This window comes from Papilio machaon, chromosome 8 (assembly GCF_912999745.1).
Source record: "Papilio machaon chromosome 8, ilPapMach1.1, whole genome shotgun sequence".
NCBI classification, from domain to species: domain Eukaryota; kingdom Metazoa; phylum Arthropoda; class Insecta; order Lepidoptera; family Papilionidae; genus Papilio; species Papilio machaon.
The window spans coordinates 3,026,658-3,045,058 of NC_059993.1; the positions used below are offsets into that span (position 1 = coordinate 3,026,658).

General features: G+C 35.7%; 1 protein-coding gene and 1 pseudogene across 1 annotated transcript; both read right to left on the reverse strand.

Moving 5' to 3' along the window:
• Window positions 1-2,485: 2,485 nt before the first annotated feature.
• Window positions 2,486-4,464, reverse strand: LOC106708181. The gene is made up of 2 exons (XM_014499659.2): window positions 3,868-4,464; window positions 2,486-3,387 (listed from the first exon to the last, which is right to left on the reverse strand). The coding sequence occupies exons 1-2, from the start codon at window positions 4,340-4,342 to the stop codon at window positions 2,486-2,488; spliced, it is 1,377 nt and encodes a 458-aa protein (XP_014355145.2). The 5' UTR covers window positions 4,343-4,464.
• Window positions 4,465-5,154: 690 nt separating this feature from the next.
• Window positions 5,155-15,279, reverse strand: LOC106720725 (annotated as a pseudogene).
• Between the last annotated feature and the right edge of the window lie 3,122 nt (window positions 15,280-18,401).

The window sequence follows — 18,401 nt, forward strand, 5'->3', positions numbered from 1 at the left end:
TGTGCACACAGGGCACAATTCTGGACGGTCATGAAAACAAGGTAATATCAGTTCCGGTTGGGTTGCACCAGCCCGAGATGATTTGATTAAAGATGGAATCTTAATGTTTACTAAATTATCCAAAAATTCTATATTTTTAATGTTGATTTTTGACAATGTCTGTACTCTGTGTGCAGTGGTTAAGGCAAGCAGTGTGACTAACTTTTTAGATATAATTTCTAGATTTAAAGATTCATTTGGATACCAAGTACCTATAACATTGAGGACTTTGGTCGTATCCCAAGTTGAGTTGTATTTGGGCATGGGAGGTCGCAACCTAAATATGCCTTTAAAGAACCGTTTGATTCTGTCATCAGTACCTATATCTAGGCTTATAATTAAGGAGAGAGCTGACCTACAGCTGTTTAAAGTCCCATACTGGGCACCAGACTCATATAGTTTTGTAAGGAAGTATATAATATTCGGAATTGATGCTTCATAGAAATCAACGTTATTGTCATTACAAAAGTTAAACCATTTTTTAAAACAAGTATCGTATTGTTTCATAGAATTGTCTGACAGCGAGGCTAACATGATGGGGACTGATGACGGAGGCACACATCTTCTCAAGAGGGACGTTTCGATAATATTCCGGCAACCAGGGTAATCCTTTGATGTATGTCTCGGTTGCTAGAATGAGAGATAATTAGATTTGTATTAGGTTTGAAAATTATGGGTTCTGAAACTAAGAGGCTTCTAAAAAGTGGATACCACGGTTGAGTAGTCCAGAGGGGAACAACGAGTACACCAGACGCATTGTCGTTAATAATTTTTCTTAATGTTTTTAATATGACAGCAAACGGTGGAAAGCCATAAAAGAATAATTTTGACCAGGAAACCGTGAATGCGTCAATCGCATACGCATCTGGGTCCCTGTGCCAAGATATATATCTGTCACATTTGCGATTTAATCTACTGGCAAAAATGTCGACCTGTGGGTCACCAAAATGATGTACAATCTTTTGAAAAGCATAGTCTGACAATTCCCATTCGATATCTGGGTGAACGCGTCGTGACTCAGCGTCTGCTACACTATTGTCAGTTGATCTAATATATGATGCGAATACCACAATATCGCGGGCTTCGCACCATTGCCAAAGTTCTTTAGCAATTTTAGTAAGATGGGGAAATTGAACACCACCCATGCGATTAATATAAGAAATGGCGGTGGTGTTATCAATTCGCAAAAGTATTTGGCAATTTCGATATGATTTAGCAAAAATTTTCAACCCAAAAAATGCAGCAAGCAATTCTAGATAATTAATGTGATATGAACGTTCTGAATGAGACCATATTCCACTCGCTCGTTCCTCCCCACATGCTACGCCCCACCCCGTAGTTGAGGAATCACTATAAATTTCTAAACAAAAGTAATTTTGTTTAATTTTATTTATAGGTTTGTCTAACGCACGATACCACCATTGTAAATCCGGTAAAACTGACGGTGGTATGTTCATGTAATTGTCGTAATTATCGTCATGTAATAGGTTTAAATATTTACATCTCTCTAGTTCCTTCGTGTAAAGCCAGCCATATTCTACTGCTGGACAGGCTGAGGTTAATAAGCCAACTAATCGTGCAAAGTCTCTTATTTTACAACGTGACATTTTGAAAAATTTGTTTAATTCAGATTTAAGTTTATTAATTTTTTTTTGAGGTAAACTGACTTCTAAAGAGGTAGAGTTTATTATAAACCCTAAAAATTTACAAGAATTTGATGGAAAAGGATTACTCTTTTCAGTGTTTACAATAAATCCTAAAGCTTCAAGGAATATTGTCGTATCATGAATATTTTGCAAACATTCACTGTAGCTGTAGGACACTAACAAAATATCGTCTAAATATATAGTAGATATATAGCCACAAGATCTAAGTAAACTGACCACAGGCTTCATAATTTTTGTAAACACGAAGGGAGCAGAGTTGAGACCAAACGGCAAGACATTGAATTCATATAGTTTTCCTAAAGGATTAAAACGTAGATATTTTCTGTGATCGACATGGATGCGAATTAAAAAATACGCATCTTTAAGGTCTAAAGTAGTCATGAAACAATCTTTAGATACAAGTTTTAAAGCCGTTCTTAAATCCTCTAACTTAAAATGATTTGTATTTATAAATTTATTTAAAGCTTTTAGATTTAATATAAATCTGTTCTTGCCGTTTGGTTTTGGAATCAAAAATACTGGAGATATAAACTGTCCTTTGCAAGGCTGACATTCTGAGATGGCGCCAATAGAGAGAAGGTCATTTATAGATTGTTCGAATTGGCTTTGTTCAATCTCTGAATATAATTTACTTTTAGGAAAATTACGTTGGACCACTGGGCAAGAAAATGGTATTTTATAACCTTTTATCCAAGATAACAGGGTCGTATCACGAGTAATAAGTGACCATTGTTCATAAAAGTTGGATAATCTACCAGCGGACTGTACCAGTGTCGGCGTTAGCGGTGAGCGCGCGGTGGCACGCGCGGAGCTGTCGGCGGCGGCGGCGGCGGCGGGGGAGGTGGCGGCGCTGGACGCGACGACTGCCTGTAGTAGTTCTCGGGCCGCGTGCTGCGAGCAGACTCCTTCATCCTCGATGCGCCTTTCTGCCTGTGTTTCGGGAGAGTAGCTCGCCAGTTTAAATTCTTTTTTCCCTTATTTGTCTTTTTCTGACTTTGTTGCGTGCTGGTAGATTGTTTCAAATCTGCACCAGATTTAGATATAGCTTTCGCCGCTTTCAAAGTGTCAGCTAATCCCTGACTGAATAGGTACTCGTCCACCTTTGTTGCTTGAAGTTGTTCTTTTGGGTCTTTTTTAAGGTTATATAGAATAAAGTTTCGTCGTGTAACTGAGTCTTGGTATTGGGTGTCACATAACAACTTGCTCGCATCCATAAGTAATTTTATAAGGGTCATATTTCTTGTTTCTGCCGACAAGAGCATGGTGAGTGCCTCTGCTAAACAAGCAGTAGCTGTAGCAGTTTGCTTCTGTCTAGTTTTGATACCTTGGTCTCTTTTATAGACCGTGTCTGAGATCGCGGCCTTTACCTCTGCGTTCAAATCAGGTGCATTGATTAGGGTACAATTCCCTGGCAGTAGGTACTTAGATATAAGTTCTTTTCTTGTTTCTTTAGACAACCCAGATGTAGCTATGTGTTGTAGGCGTATTGCAAGATCAGACTGTATGTCTTTACCTGGAGTATTTGCTTTTGATGGATCTTCACCCAATACCTGCAGCAGTTCGTCGTCTAATTCCGGTACAAGTGGTTGCTGTGGCTCCGACACCGGCGGCGTGGGCGGTGGCGGTGCGTTACACGTAACGTTACGCTCTCGGTTAGGTTCACCTTCGTTCGAGGGCACATCTGGAATAGCGAGATAAATGCTACATTCCAACCGCTATACACATGTGTACAGGTCTGCACAGGTAAGTACCGATATAAGGTATGTTTAGGTATATTTAGTAAAGTGATAACCCCACAGGCGACCCGCATTACTAAATTAATTGTGGCAATTTGCACACGTCAATACCGGTAGTATGTAGGTAGGTAGGTATTAGTAAAGTGATAACCCCAAAGGCGATCCGCATTACTAATTTATTGTGAGTGGCAATCCCAGAGACGGCCCGCAACACATCTACCATACCTAATATCACGTAATTAGTGAAGTGGTAATCCCAAAGACGACCCGCAGCACTAAACATTTACGTGAAAAGTCCTACCTATGTAGGTTAGTAACATGTTCTTCAATTAAGTGATAACCCCAGAGGTTACCCGCAAAATTGATTTAACGAACATGTAGATACATCGGTCGATGTAAGTAGATAGGTATATAACCAAACCAACCTTCGTATCTTGACGGCTCCTGCGACGGTGTATGTGGCGGCGGCAAGCCGGCCAAACTCGACGTCATCGGTGGCGTCTCGCGACTTCGCTGCGAGCAGCTCGAGGACGAGGACGAGGACGACGTGACGGAGCTGGAGCGCAACGAACCGGGCGACTCGGGTTCCGGTGACTGCGATCTGCTTCGTGACTGCGGCAGCGGCGGGATTTCCAATCTTGAATCACTTCGATGTTTTCGATGTCGAGAACGTTGTGCTTGTTCACGCGCAATTTCGTTTTCAAGCTTTTTGAATTTTTTCCATAGATCGTCTAAATCGTTACTTTCGAGTTTACGCTTACTCATCTTGAAATATTTTAAGAAAAAAAATGCGCTGTGCTGCACAACAAGAAAATGTGCGAAGTGGCGGAGCACTAAAATGTGAATGACGATCTTCGGTAGGGCAGGCAAAGAGCAGGAAAATTTCAACATTACCTTCATTTTTTATTTTTTTTATTATGTCAAAATAGGTGTGTAAACAATTATCTACCCTCAACCATAGTGCGGAATGGCGACACGATATGTGTTACTACATGTGATCTATGCTAATCTCGAGGACAAAGCTCGAGTATAATATAGTAATATAGAGGTCAGTGTTTACCGTTAACTATAATAAAACGTGTCCTATAACTGAATTCCGATTTCAATGCTCTATTCAATTGAACTTTCGAATGGTATTGAATCGCGACTTGTCATCGTGTCAACTGGGGTACCTGTGTATGACTTGTCTGAGTGGACTACGCATTGTAAAGCTTTCAATAGTTCCGCTTTTATGTATTCAAATACAGCTTTTATGTATTCTACGACCACTGCCCATAGCAATTGGCAATTGCAATCGGCAATTGCAGATTTTTTTATTTCGAGCGAATAGCCACCTTATTCGAAATAGTTAAGCGACCGATACTCATAGACATTCGCAATTTCAGATGCGTTACCTTCAAACGATGGAGAAGAAAACGCTCAGAAAAAGGATAATTCCTCTTTATATGCGCCCCTCTTACGTCAAAGCCACTTCCCGTTCCCATCCTACCCTTATAAGCATCGTGGAAGGGTTGGAATGGCAAGAGGATTAAAATAAGACGGCGGAAACGTGGAATTGCTCCTACTTGACGACTCTCTTCTGTGTGGTCGTGGTATTTAAATTCGTGCAACAGATTTTGTTGTTGCTGGTGCCTGTTAAAATCTTTCAATCGATCATTTGGGGAGGTTACGCCCAGCGGTGGACAACATGTGGCTGATAAGATGAAGAAGAATTATACCTGTTTAAATCCATGCCTGTACTTGCTGTTCATGTAACAGTAAATAATGGGGTTATAGCAGGGGTGTGACATTGCGAGTCAGTGGGGGGCAAACCAAACGTACGGCGTACCGGGCCACGAGTGCAAAGCCTCGTTGTCCCCATTTAACACCCAAAGCAAATAAAAACAAAACCATACACTTACATCGTTAAAAATTTTACATTATCTTTGAAGTTTTTTATTTGTGAAGTCTGTAATATGTGTTATTAAAATAAATAACAGAATATATAAGTTTTTATAGTACTATTCCTAAATATAATTAACGAATATAATATGAACTTACAGTAAAAATATTCAACGGTAGCCAGCAAACGATAAAAACTATCACGACGACCACCATCATCTTTATCATCTGAACAGAAATATACAATAAGTAATTATTTTTAATAAATCTTATAAATGAGCGTCTATTTAAAGTTATATTACAACCGCGACGTCTAATCCTCTTATTAAGTAAGTAAGTTATATGTAAAAGTTATAAATTAATCTAACTTCTATAAATCTTAGAAAGACGCTTTCGTGACCTCTATTTGGCTTATAAGTTAAGCTAAGTCACGAAATGGATTAAAATAAGGTTTTCACTATCATGCATAAAGTTGGGCCACATCAGCCGGGCCAGTGACGATAAATGTAGGAGAAAAGTCCAAGAATAGAGGTCAGGAACGGAACTAGGAGCTCGGGAGTTCGGCCAGTTGGTCTGGAGTCTTAGTGCGGACGACATGATGTCGTTACATACAGAAGGTGGTATGACCGCATACTGTGCAAGGCATTGGGGAAGGTTCAACAGGGGGTAGACAAATGCTGTTGATGATGTTCTTTAAAGTAGACAAAGGAATGAAGATCCTCACCTTACGTTTGGAGTTTTGCAAGAACAGCAGTTAAATACACATATGTTTAAAAATCCAAAAACACAGTACATTACGGGAGTCAAACCTCAATGTACAGTGTTTTTACCGACGATTTAACATGAACATCGACAATAACAGTTAAATATAATCTTATCACGGTTTATATCGTTACTAAAGAACGAGTCTATAATAATTTTAACCACCTACGTGCGTATGTATTGACGTACGTGCTGAGAGTTCGAACGAGGAGCGTACAAAAAGGAAAACTAATCATGTATACGAGTACGTACATCTATCTATATAACATTATATCTCTTGTAGTCCTTAATGTATACAAGTATTATAGACAATACAGTATTAAAATGATGTACTGGCATATTCGTACATGATTCTTGCATATAAATACATACACGTTACATGCCACAGCGATGGCTTATGCAGTTGAGCCACTACAACAATGGGGGTGGCGGTGACTGCCGCTCCGGCCCACACCGCCAACACGACAACTTTCGCAGCGGCCTTCCCCAAACGAGGTCTCAAAGGCTGAACAATAGCTAGACATCTATCAATAGAAATTGCAAGCATGGTATACGCACTGACCATTACTGATACCGCTTGAGTATAATTAACCACACGACACATAGATCCAAATGGCCAGTAACGTAGAACTAATACGGGTACGAAGGAAAATAGCACACAAAATATTGTCATCAATATGTCACCGATTGCTAGATTCATTATAAAATAATTTGTCACCTTTTTCATCCTCGGCGATGTGTAGATTACAAAACAAACCAATCCATTTGCCGTAAGTGCGAACGCAATATTATGTACATTATAAAGACGAAAATGTTGAATAATGATGTTGTAACGAACTCTCCGATGGTTTCTTCATATATGCACACGAAGCCATCTTGTACCCACGTGAAGTTGTAAAGCGAGATGTTAATTTCATTTGAATAACCATCTTTGATTAATCAATGCGGATACTTTTGTGTGTAACTTCGGATTGTCGAATGAACGGTGTTGACCATTCTATTCTATTTTAGATTCTTTTGTTTTTTCCATGTTAGTTGTTTCGAATTATCTGAAACAAATATTTTATTATTGAATCGATTTACAAAGTAAAAACACCACACGAATGAAATAAAAAATAGCAGACATGGACTCCAGTTTATTTTTGCTGTGGTTAGAAACGTTTTATTTCTAAATTTTAACATGGCAATTAAGATAACAGAAAAATCCTTTCATATATATCAAAACGGGAAAGTTCGTCAACCTAACATAAATCAATCAAAGTCAAAAAAGGGTCTCAAAAGAAAAGTTAGTTTGGAAAACATCCAAAACACTCAAACTTCTAATCACATTAAATAAATGTTACAAAAGCCTATAAATCATAAGCATATTTACAAAACAAAATAAAAGCTAAAAAAATCAACGTTAAATTTTATAATCGGATCTAAGGTTTGGTAAGTATCAGTTATTTAAATTGCTAATTAAAAATAGCTAATTAAATTGATTGATGACATTAATGATTGCTCCTTAATTATTCTTTCCCATTCTAATATTACTTTACTTTTGCTTAATTTAACATAAATATTTTGGAATAACGTTCGAAAAAGCTATTTCATATTTTAAAGATATAGTAAATGGAATCACTTCAACAATAGAAGTTACTAAAAGTGATTTGTATTGTGCTGAATTACAATTTTCTTGCGCAGTCATGGCTTTCACAGCTTTAATACGACAAAAGGTTTGGTTTGCAATGTTCTAAATGCGGAGTCTTAAAATGTTGCGAATCATTGCTGTAGATAAAATCGTGATCCCCTGACGACCTAAATAGTTTTCTTTCAGCTATAGACTACTTAAATAAATAAACAATAGAATTATTAATATATGTCATATAATTAATTATACCACGTGCATTCATGTTACGATACACTCATAAGAGAAAACAAAAGATAAAATGTTGTTCCTTTAATTTGCCCCTTACCTAATTTGACAAGCAAATATTACGCTTTATATCTTTTTATTGAGTGCTTTGCTATATTGCTATTATCATTGTATACAGTATGATTTATAACGGTTGTTATGAATTGTGTTACCCTACTGGAAAATATCGTCGACGTGTTCAAAGTACTCGTAAGTATGACTGTAACGATATTGCATTCGGTTTATTACAGTAATATTATATAAGTTTTATGTATATTGCGGGTATCGAAGGGAACATGGTAACAAGATTCCACAAGGGGCAAGTAAATACGAACTGATGGTTTTAGTTGAATATAATTTGAATACCAAAATTAAGGCAATGGATAATTTTCCACAACTGGAACGAACAGCGTAGCCTACGTTTTTAGTGATCTTGCATTTCAAAGACAAGGAACAATCGTTCTATATATAAAAAAAATTATCACTTTAGAATTATTTCTGTAGACAATAATATAATATAAGATACTAGCCGTCGCCCGCGACTCCGTCCGCGCGCAGTTAAAAAAACTTAATAGGGGCAAGAAAAATAGATTTCGATTAGAATCGATTCTCAGACCTACTCAATATGCTCACATAATTTCATGAGTATCGGTCAAGCCGCTTCGGAGGAGTACGGGAACGAACATTGTGACACGAGAATCTATATATATAAAATAAAGTTGTGTTAGTTACACTATTTATAACTCAAGAACGGCTGAATCGATTTGACTGAAAATTGGTGGGCAGGTAGCATAGAACCAGGAAATGGACACAGGATAATTTTTACCCCGTTTTCTATTTTTTATTCCGCGCGGACGGAGTCGCGGGTAAAACCTAGTATAACATAAGATATGATTTGAGAAAAATTATTATATTAGTAAACATCCTGTATCATTTCTTTGTTTATTTTTTCACAACTTCGATAAAAATCGTCGAGTGAAAAAGCTTGAAGGTTTACGACAGAACGCTATAAATATACAGAGTATAAAAAGTTCCGGTGTAATGTCGACTTTTACTGGCGCCATAAATATTAATTACAGTATTTAGAACAAAACAAAACGACAGGAAAAAAACAGCTATTGATTTTTACTACTTCTACTTAAAAAAAGTAGTGTGTTGTTGAAGTGTTGTAATGTTTTGTCTTTGCCTTACTTCTTTATAACATTATAAAAGCGAATGTTTAAATGGATGGATGGATGTTTGAAGGTATCTCCCGAACGGCTCAAAGGATCTTGATGATATTTAGCACATATGTAGCACATAGTATGGAAGAACACATAAGCTACTTATTAAGGTTTTTTAATTCCGCCCGGACGTAGTTGCGGTCGACAGCGGTAATATTATAAATGCGAATGTTTAGATGGGTGGATGGATGGTTGGATACTATAAGGTATATCCAGGCTACATGGATCTCAATAAAATTTGGAATTGATGTAGAACACAGTCTGGAAGAACACATAGGGTACTAATTAAGTTATCTTTATTTCCGGGCGGACGGAGTTGCCGTCGACAGCTATTTATATTAAACTCGTGTATTTATGCGTCTCGGATACCGAAACCGTTATCAAATATCTTGCCGTGAATGTTTTTATCGCTAATTGTGATACCGTGATTAATACAATCACAATTAACGAATCGGGTGATTTGACAGTATTTTTAGTAAACTTTCTATTGATAAAGTCTCATTAAGTAAAAAGGAACTAAAATTACCGCCTACAGTTTTAAATTCTTTGTAGCTTCGTGTTTGTATAGTTCAAGGTAAGTGGAATAAAAATCTTCGTAGTATATTTAAATGGACCACAATCGAGAGAAGAAAAAGAGAAAGGTCTCGAAACTAAAGTGTATTTTACGTAAACATTGGCAATAACCCACACTGCTATTCAAACGCCCACAATGTCAACTTATTCAGGATACCTGAATAAGTGGAAGTATATGGAAAGTATAAAATGTAGTCGATAAGCAACCAGAGGCGTGCACCATTTTAAGTTTTCAAAACAAAATGTTTAAAACATTTTATTTTATAAAATCGTGACGATCTTTGGGCGAGGTCTATGCCCAGCAGTGGGTGTAACGAGGCTGAATGAATGAATTTTACCAAAAAGCCAATTTTTATTTTTGTAAACTTTTGAATGGGGGGAATAAAATAATAGAGAGAAATTAAAACCAATAATGTGAAATAATTTGCAGGATCTGAAGTTAAGTTTTAATATTAATTAAAAAAAAAACATTTTGTGACTTTGTGTGCAAACTACATTGTTCTATATTTAATACTAGCTTTTACCCGCGACTCCGTCCGCGCGGAATAAAAAAAAAAATAGAAAACGGGTAAAAATTATCCTATGTCCTTTTCCTGGTTCTAAGCTACCTGCCCACCAATTTTCAGTCAAATCGATTCACCCGTTCTCGAGTTATAAATGGTGTAACTAACACGACTTTCTTTTATATATATAGACTAGCGGACCCGACAGACGTTGTCCTGTACACACGTCTTTAATTTCATACTTTTTTTTAATGAGCTGAAACAATTTGGACCGCTTTGATGAAAATTATTATTGAAAAGTTATTACTTTGTTAAATAAATAACAGCATCGTAAATGAAAACTTTAAATCATTTTAATGAAAGGTGAAAAAGCTTGCACTCAAAACATTTTATAACATATATATTTATTTATTTTTAATTTACAAAAACTTAATTTATCGTAATGCCATTGGATGTACAATATTTTTAGTTAGTCCATGAGGAGTATAAACAAACAAACTCGATGGTTTTCCAACTCTGGAACACGCAACGTACAATTGGCCGTGAGAAAAACACGGATTTTCTAAATCTAAGCCACAAAATGTCATCGTTTGACCTTGTGACTTATTAATAGTCATAGCATATGCCAAACGGATCGGAAATTGTAAGCGTTTAAATGGTATAGGTGAATCTGAAGGAATCATTGGGATCCGCGGTAAAAGTACAATTTCACCTTGGAATTTTCCAGATAAAATATTCGCTTCAATAATGTTGCCCATGATTTTTTTTATAACTAATCGCGTGCCATTACACAATCTCGGGGCATTTAAATTACGAAGCAAAATTATAGGTGAGCCAATCTTCAGTCGCAAATTATGTGGTGGCATTCCAGGTAAATCTAAAGAATTCAAAAATTCTACTGGATAGTTGACCACTTCGTCAGGATCAACAACGGTGTCAATTGATTTAAATGTAATTTCATTACCAGGCAATGACTGTTGTATTTTAAAATTGATGGCGTCTACATCTAAATTTTTTGCAGCTAAAATAGCTCGCTCTCGTAGCCATTCATGATTAGTATAGTTATATCTTAAATCTGGAAAGATACTATTTATTAATTCATCTTTGGTAGCCACCATGTTGCAAAAGTTCTCTGGAAATTTAATAAATTGGGTATCTTCATACAGTTGAATTTTACCGTTGCCAATGTCTAACAATTGTTCAGAGAATCCTGACGCTAATGGATCATTTTGTAGTTGAACGCGCATATTGATAGTAAGGCTCAATTTACTGACACTCCGCCATAGATAAGATTCCTTCAAACATGCGTTTACTTCGTCTGCATATGTCGCACGTGGAATTACTGGCAATGTTTGCCTGAAATCACCAGACAGTAGCAGTAGAGCACCACCGAAAAGCCTAGTATTATCTTTGATATCCTTCAGGGACCTGTCGAGAGCATCAAGCGAATGCTTGTGGGCCATTGTACATTCATCCCAAATAATAATTTTGCATTTTCTCAAAACTTCAGCCATGCCGGAATGCTTCTTTATGTTACACATTGCTTCGGGATTTGTATGAACATTCAAAGGTAACTTAAGTGCTGAATGCGCAGTCCGTCCACCATCAAGTAACGTCGCTGCAATGCCTGATGAAGCAATGGCCAATGCAATATGATTTTGTGATCGAATGCGCGCAAGTATCAGTGAGATGAGAAAGGTTTTACCAGTGCCACCTGGTGCATCCAAAAAAAAGAATCCACCTTGTTGTGCTGCAATTGATACGTTAATTTGATCATATACATTTCGTTGTTCAGCTGTAAGCAATTGTTCATTATTAGCAACAAAAGTAGCCAACGAAGTCTTATCAAACTGGTGTTCACGTTGAACATCACTGTTGATGATATCTACTGCTGGGCGGTTCGGCGCCGGCATGCCAAAATGGATGAGTGGCATGTTTGAAATAAGAATACAAATATCCTCAATCATAATTAAAGCCTCATTGTATATTTCTGCGGAGAATTGAATATCAGGATTTTGATTAGTAATTCTAATCCGATGCAAAATATCTTCACTCATTGAGTCTTTATATTTGTTCCAGAGAGCAGATGCTTCAGACGGAAAACACGTTGTTAATATTATTGAAAATAATTGACGAATTTGTTGTGGAGATGAGCTCAGTGCTGCATCTGCAAGTGTGAGATCCCAATGGTTATCATCCTCCAATAAATGTAACTCACGACACGCATCGAAGAAAGTGTCGTATAAAATACCATTGACTTTTCGTAAATATTGGAAGGATGTCGGTCCAAGAACATTAACCAATAACAAACGCAAAAAAAAACATTCGCGTTGCTTAGGATGAACTGTATATAGTCGACCTAAAGTATTTGTCATAAATATGTCGGCGAATCCTGTGACTGGAATCCCTCGTTTTCGTGGTTCCCAATTTTTCGATTGCTTATTCCATGTAAAAAATTTAGGAACATCAGTATACATTAATGTTTTTGCGAATTGACCAACAACATCTTGTCGATTACAAAGATTGAAAAATTCAGTAAGAGTTGTTTTTGGAGCCGTTAATGCTTGTTGTAGTGCAGTCTGTTCTGTAAAATAAACACGCTGTCCGTTTTCAAGATGCACAGCCAAATGTATAACTGCAGGATCCCTTTCATGTATAGGAAACGTAAAAATGCGCCAGACAGCTTCATTGCTACTTATGTATCGACCCATTTGATAACGTGTTATTTCGTCATTGTCATTTACATTTTGAACAGCAAATATAGCTTTATCACTGCCCTTGTGAACGTACTTACAAATGTATTTGATAGATTTCACCGAACTGCACAGTTCAACGTTTATGTGCGCTTTATAGGTTTTGCATAGTAATGGCGAATATGGAACCACCCACCGATTATCAATATCTACTCTTACACCGTTTGACAGTCGCAATTCATACGATTGACCGCCATTATCTACGTCTCTGCGCCGGTAAGATGGATAACCGTCAATATTGGTGATAGTATCAGTTTGACATGGTTTTGGAAAACGTTTCGTACATTTTCCATCATTCATGCATGGTGACATCATGTTTAGAGTACCGCATGGACCATGAATCATATTAGTAGTAACAATGTTAAACAGTTCTTGATCAACATTCGGATCTGGAATTTCCGCTGAAATAATTTTGTCAATTTCTTCTGGGCGTACTTTATCCACCAACCAAATCAAAATATGCGCATGAGGTAAACCTCGTTTTTGCCACTCAACAGAGTAAAGCCAACAACGTGTTTCACCAAAAACCGAGTAATGTGTGATCAAATTCATCAAAGATTTTAATTTTTGTTTAAAGACACGCGCAGTGATATCGTGGCGATGCATCGATGTTTGACCTGACAACAGCAAGTTTTTGATTTCATCCCAATTTGGATTACATGTAAATGTGATAAAAAGATCTGGTCGACCGTATGCACGTACGTATGTCATAGCGTCTTGAATATATTCTTGCATATGACGTGGACTACCAATATATGATGATGGGAGAATATATGTGGTACCGATGTTGTTAATGACGTTTGTTGCATCTACATTACCGATTACTGCATCACGCAAATGAATATACTCTTCAGCTCGAAGTTTTGCTTGATTGAATTTTATATACCTTAATCTTTCACTTTCAATTTTTACATACATATCGACGATGTACTGATGAAATAGCTGTCTACAGCGGAGAATATTATTATCTTCATTAGCACGAATCATTAACCGATATGCGTAGAAATTCATGGCACTAACTTTCTTGGTCAGTTCTTCACCTGTAAATAAATATAATTATGAGATAAACAAAAATTATTTATTCAAAAAAAAAATTGTAAGATAATCTATAAGTTGTACCTGTAGTTGGATTCCGTTGTTTAATATTTAAATGATATCCGTCTTCTCCTTCCCAAAATATTAACGGATACTGCAAAGCATCGTAAGAACGATGATTGTCTTGAATTATTTGCATCGTATTATCTCTGCGTTGTATGCGAATGTCTCTACGTTCACATGGGTCACCAGCCATAACAACTGCCACTTCATTAATGGTTGGAACATTATATGTGCCTGCGTGCTCTCCATAGGGTACTTTGTCTGCTTTAATAACAATGACATAGTTATCGTTTTGCAGTCTGTTAGAAAGAGTCTTGAACAATTGTACTAATTGGTTATGGTTTTGCAAAAACCTTTCCAAAATGTCCACAATTTCTCGTTCCTCCATCTGTTCTATATGGTTGTAAACGCAGCGTGTATGTGATTGTTGCTCTTCATTCCCCATAAAATAAATTTGTAAAAATTTTGGATCGGCATCAGGCATTGGAAGTAACGAACCAATTTGGTGATATACTTGGCCTTGAATTTTGAATGTGGATTCAAAATTACGGCCATCTTCATTATGAATAATTTTTGTTGCTGCAAATGATGTCATTTGGAAGCATGAATTTAATTTACGAATTTTCCGTAAAAATAATTTCGATTGAGATGTGATTCCAGCTAAAAGCGTTTTTAAAGGTTCTGGTGGTGGTTTTAGCGGTGGCAGTGATATTTTTCCAGATGCGCAACATAAACCAGCTGATTCACCTTTGTACTTGAAAGCATGACAATGTTGACACTCTTTGTCCATACTACCAATCGTGATCAATGCATGTGATGAATAATCTATTTCAGGATCATATTCAAACGCGAGACGATTAAGTGATGCTCGTGCCAATGCTCGATTATCTTGTACTCGCTGTTGGTTACGTTCTCTATGTGCGTTGGTCGCTCGTTGACGTGCCTCTCGTTGTCTTAATGTATTAGCACGAAGACGTTGAGCACGTTGCTCTAAATTTTCATTTGCACGTGTACATGCAGCTCGATCTCTTAAATTTACATTATCCATAGAATGTTCTTCTACTGTTCTATTCAATCGATGATCATGAACTAATTGCGCGTGCTGAGTACGTCGACCAATATTTCTTGCTCTTCCACGAAGACGTGGCATTTTTCTACAAAAATAAAATATTGCAAAATAATATACAATGAATATGAGTTACTTATTGATAATGAATTTTTAATTTATTATGACAAATATAATGACAAATATATGACAAATTTTAGATAAAGAACATGTAATCGCATTTTGTGAGTTTTTTTATTTAATATCTCCAAAAAGGAATTAATTGTCAATAAAAATAATTAAAAAAATTCAATCCTCTAACTACACAAATAAACTTGAAGGTTATACTCACTTCGATTCCGCACTAAATTTACAAAATGTATAAGTTATTTATATACACTTCAGAACTCTTCGAAAACTAATTACATTAAATATTTTAATTAGCAACTTCACTTGAATAACACAATTATAACACAAAATAACGAAATACTTTTTCAAATTGATCGTAGCACTATCTGTCGGGACAAACTAAAATTAAAATAGAATAATATTGAATGCGATGATAGCGCCATCCGTCGAATCTGATGTAAAACATTCCAAAATCAAAAACTCCTTACAAATAAAAATTAATTAAAAAAACATCTGAATTCACAAAATTATTTATACACACTTCAAAACTCTTTAAAAAATAATTACATTTAATATTTTAATCAGCACATGAATTGAATAACAAAATTTTTTTCAAATTAATCGTAGCACCATCTGTCGGGACAAACTAAAATTGAAATAGAATAATATTGAATGCGATGATAGCGCCGTCCGCCGGATCTAATGTAAAACATTCCAAAATCAACAACTCCTTATAAATAAGAAATTAATTGAAAAAACATTTTCCAGTAGACCAAACTGTAAATCTAAACCATTCTCGAATCTCCACGAACACACACAAAAAATTTCATCAAAATTGGTCCAGTCGTTTAGGAGGAGTTCAGTCACATACACACGCACACAAGAAATATATATATTAAGATATATAGATAAGGCGCTTCAAGTATTAAAAGTTATAAAACTTACACAAAGAACAAACTTTCTTATAACTTAATCTCAGTACGTCAATTCATCTTTACTAACTAAACGAAGTAGCAAAAGTTTTGTACATTAGTTTGAGTCTTCGTAGAATAAAATATTTTTTTTAATGATAGATAACACATCTAGGAATAAATTCAAATTACTTTACCAAAGCCCAATTCTGAAAGAATAACAGTTTCTTAGTAAAATGTACCACAAACTGTACACATTATAGGAAAGTATAAGTCTCTCTTCCCTCGGCCAGATAAGTCACACCTATGTTCATACTCAATGCTTAAGAAAATTGTTCTGTCAGTAAATTTCCTTACAACTTGATACAAATGCCATAAAATTGTAAACATTTTTGTATTCTACGAGACTATAACTTATATAGGAACGGCTAAAATACTCACGTATATATATCCGGTGTCGGCACCGACTAGTTTCGAGCCCATCGGGGAGCCGATGCTTGAAACTTTATTCTTTTTTAAAATAAACCTGTACTAAAAGCTTTGCATTTTCTATAAAACATTTTCTGATATTATTTTTTTAAGGATTTTGGGATACTAACTAGTATTTGGTGTTATGTTTATTTGTTATTTACACGGATATATTAAGGATATCGTCGTTCAAGTTAGCTTGTCTGCGACAGGCGGCGCGGCGGCACGAATGAAGTCGACTTTTACATACTACGCATGCTCCGCAAATCCTAACTTTAACAAATAAACTTTATCTCTCACAAATACTAATCCATGTGATAGAAAAATAAAAAAATCATACATAAGCAGATAACATAGTAACGTGAATTTATTTTTTGTTCTAATAAATGTGTACTGCCTAGATACATATGTTCTTCTGAGAAAAGCAGATCTGTAGCGTGGTTCTTCATCATCCTGTATCCAATAGTGAAGTTCGAATCAAAATCTAAAGTGTTGTATAAACAGCATTTTCATTTTACTAAAGCACGTCTTTATCCTGTCTAATTTCTGACTTGTCCTCACGTAGTTCGTTGCGTAAAAAAATAATTCCTATATTTTCGTAATGCCTCAAGTTATCAAAGTTTTGAAATTAATGTTATGACTTGTTTTTGTGTAACTTGATGTAAATGTAACATTTGTGTGTCCGAAAATGTTTTTCGGAACACAATTAACAACAGTTTGGACATTGAAAATGCTAAAATAATTAAGGACATTTAGAACGGACAGTTTCGTTTTAAATTTTGGTTCCATTGCGCAAACTGCTATACAAAATTATATTGTTATTCTTCTCATCTTTTTTGAGAAAAAAGAAAAAAAGATATGTTTTGTATTGTCGTTTTATCAGTGGAAATACACACTTTTGTATTCTCTACGTTCGATAGCAGATATCTAAAAGGTAATCGAGAGCTCTAAAGTTTATTTATTTTATTGCGAAACCGATTATGACGTTTATACTAGAAATTATTTCACGTTCAATTTAACTAAAAGTTATACTTAACCAATGTATACTTTTCTATATTGATCTTAAATAAATATTGTACTTAAGTTAAATTCTAAAATCTGCTATTTTACTTATATTATAAATGCGATAGTTTCGATGGATAGATGGATTTTTGATGGAGATTTTTGGCTATTTGTTAGAAGGTATCTCTGAAACGGCTCAATGGATCTTGATGAAATTTTGCACAGATGTAGAATATAGTCTGGAAGAACACATAGGCTTCTTATTATTTTATAATTCTGCGCGAACATTAACATTAAATCAAATCATTTTTTTAGTCGTTTTATTAATTTTATTTATAGGTACATTATTACTTCAAATTTATTAAGAAAATAAGTTGTATATAATTTCACTAAATTATACAGAATTTAATTGGGCTAATTACTTAATTAGGCACATCTATTCATATTCAAACTAGTCGAGTTACTATCAATGTATCGGATCATTCGCGTCTCCATTTATCTTTATTATTGTTGGAACACATAATAGTTCATACGCCTTAGATTTTAACGAAAGCAATACTGAATCAGAGGATCTCAGTATTTTTTATAACCATGAAAATAAATATAATTTATTTAGTACGACGGCGCGGCGCTTCGTTTCTTTGTTTCGTCCGTAATCTTTCGTTACCTTTCGCACCAGTGTGCTACAGCCTTAGCGGTTTTAACTAAAATAGAAGC

What these genes read in the sequence shown, in the direction of transcription:
- LOC106708181 (XM_014499659.2), bottom strand. Translation starts at nt 4,342, where the DNA reads ATGAAGGTAATGTTGAAATTTTCCTGCTCTTTGCCTGCCCTACCGAAG. An exon ending in GGAGCCGTCAAGATACGAAG is followed by an intron (nt 3,388 to 3,867) that starts GTTGGTTTGGTT and finishes TCGCTATTCCAG; the next exon opens with ATGTGCCCTCGAACGAAGGT.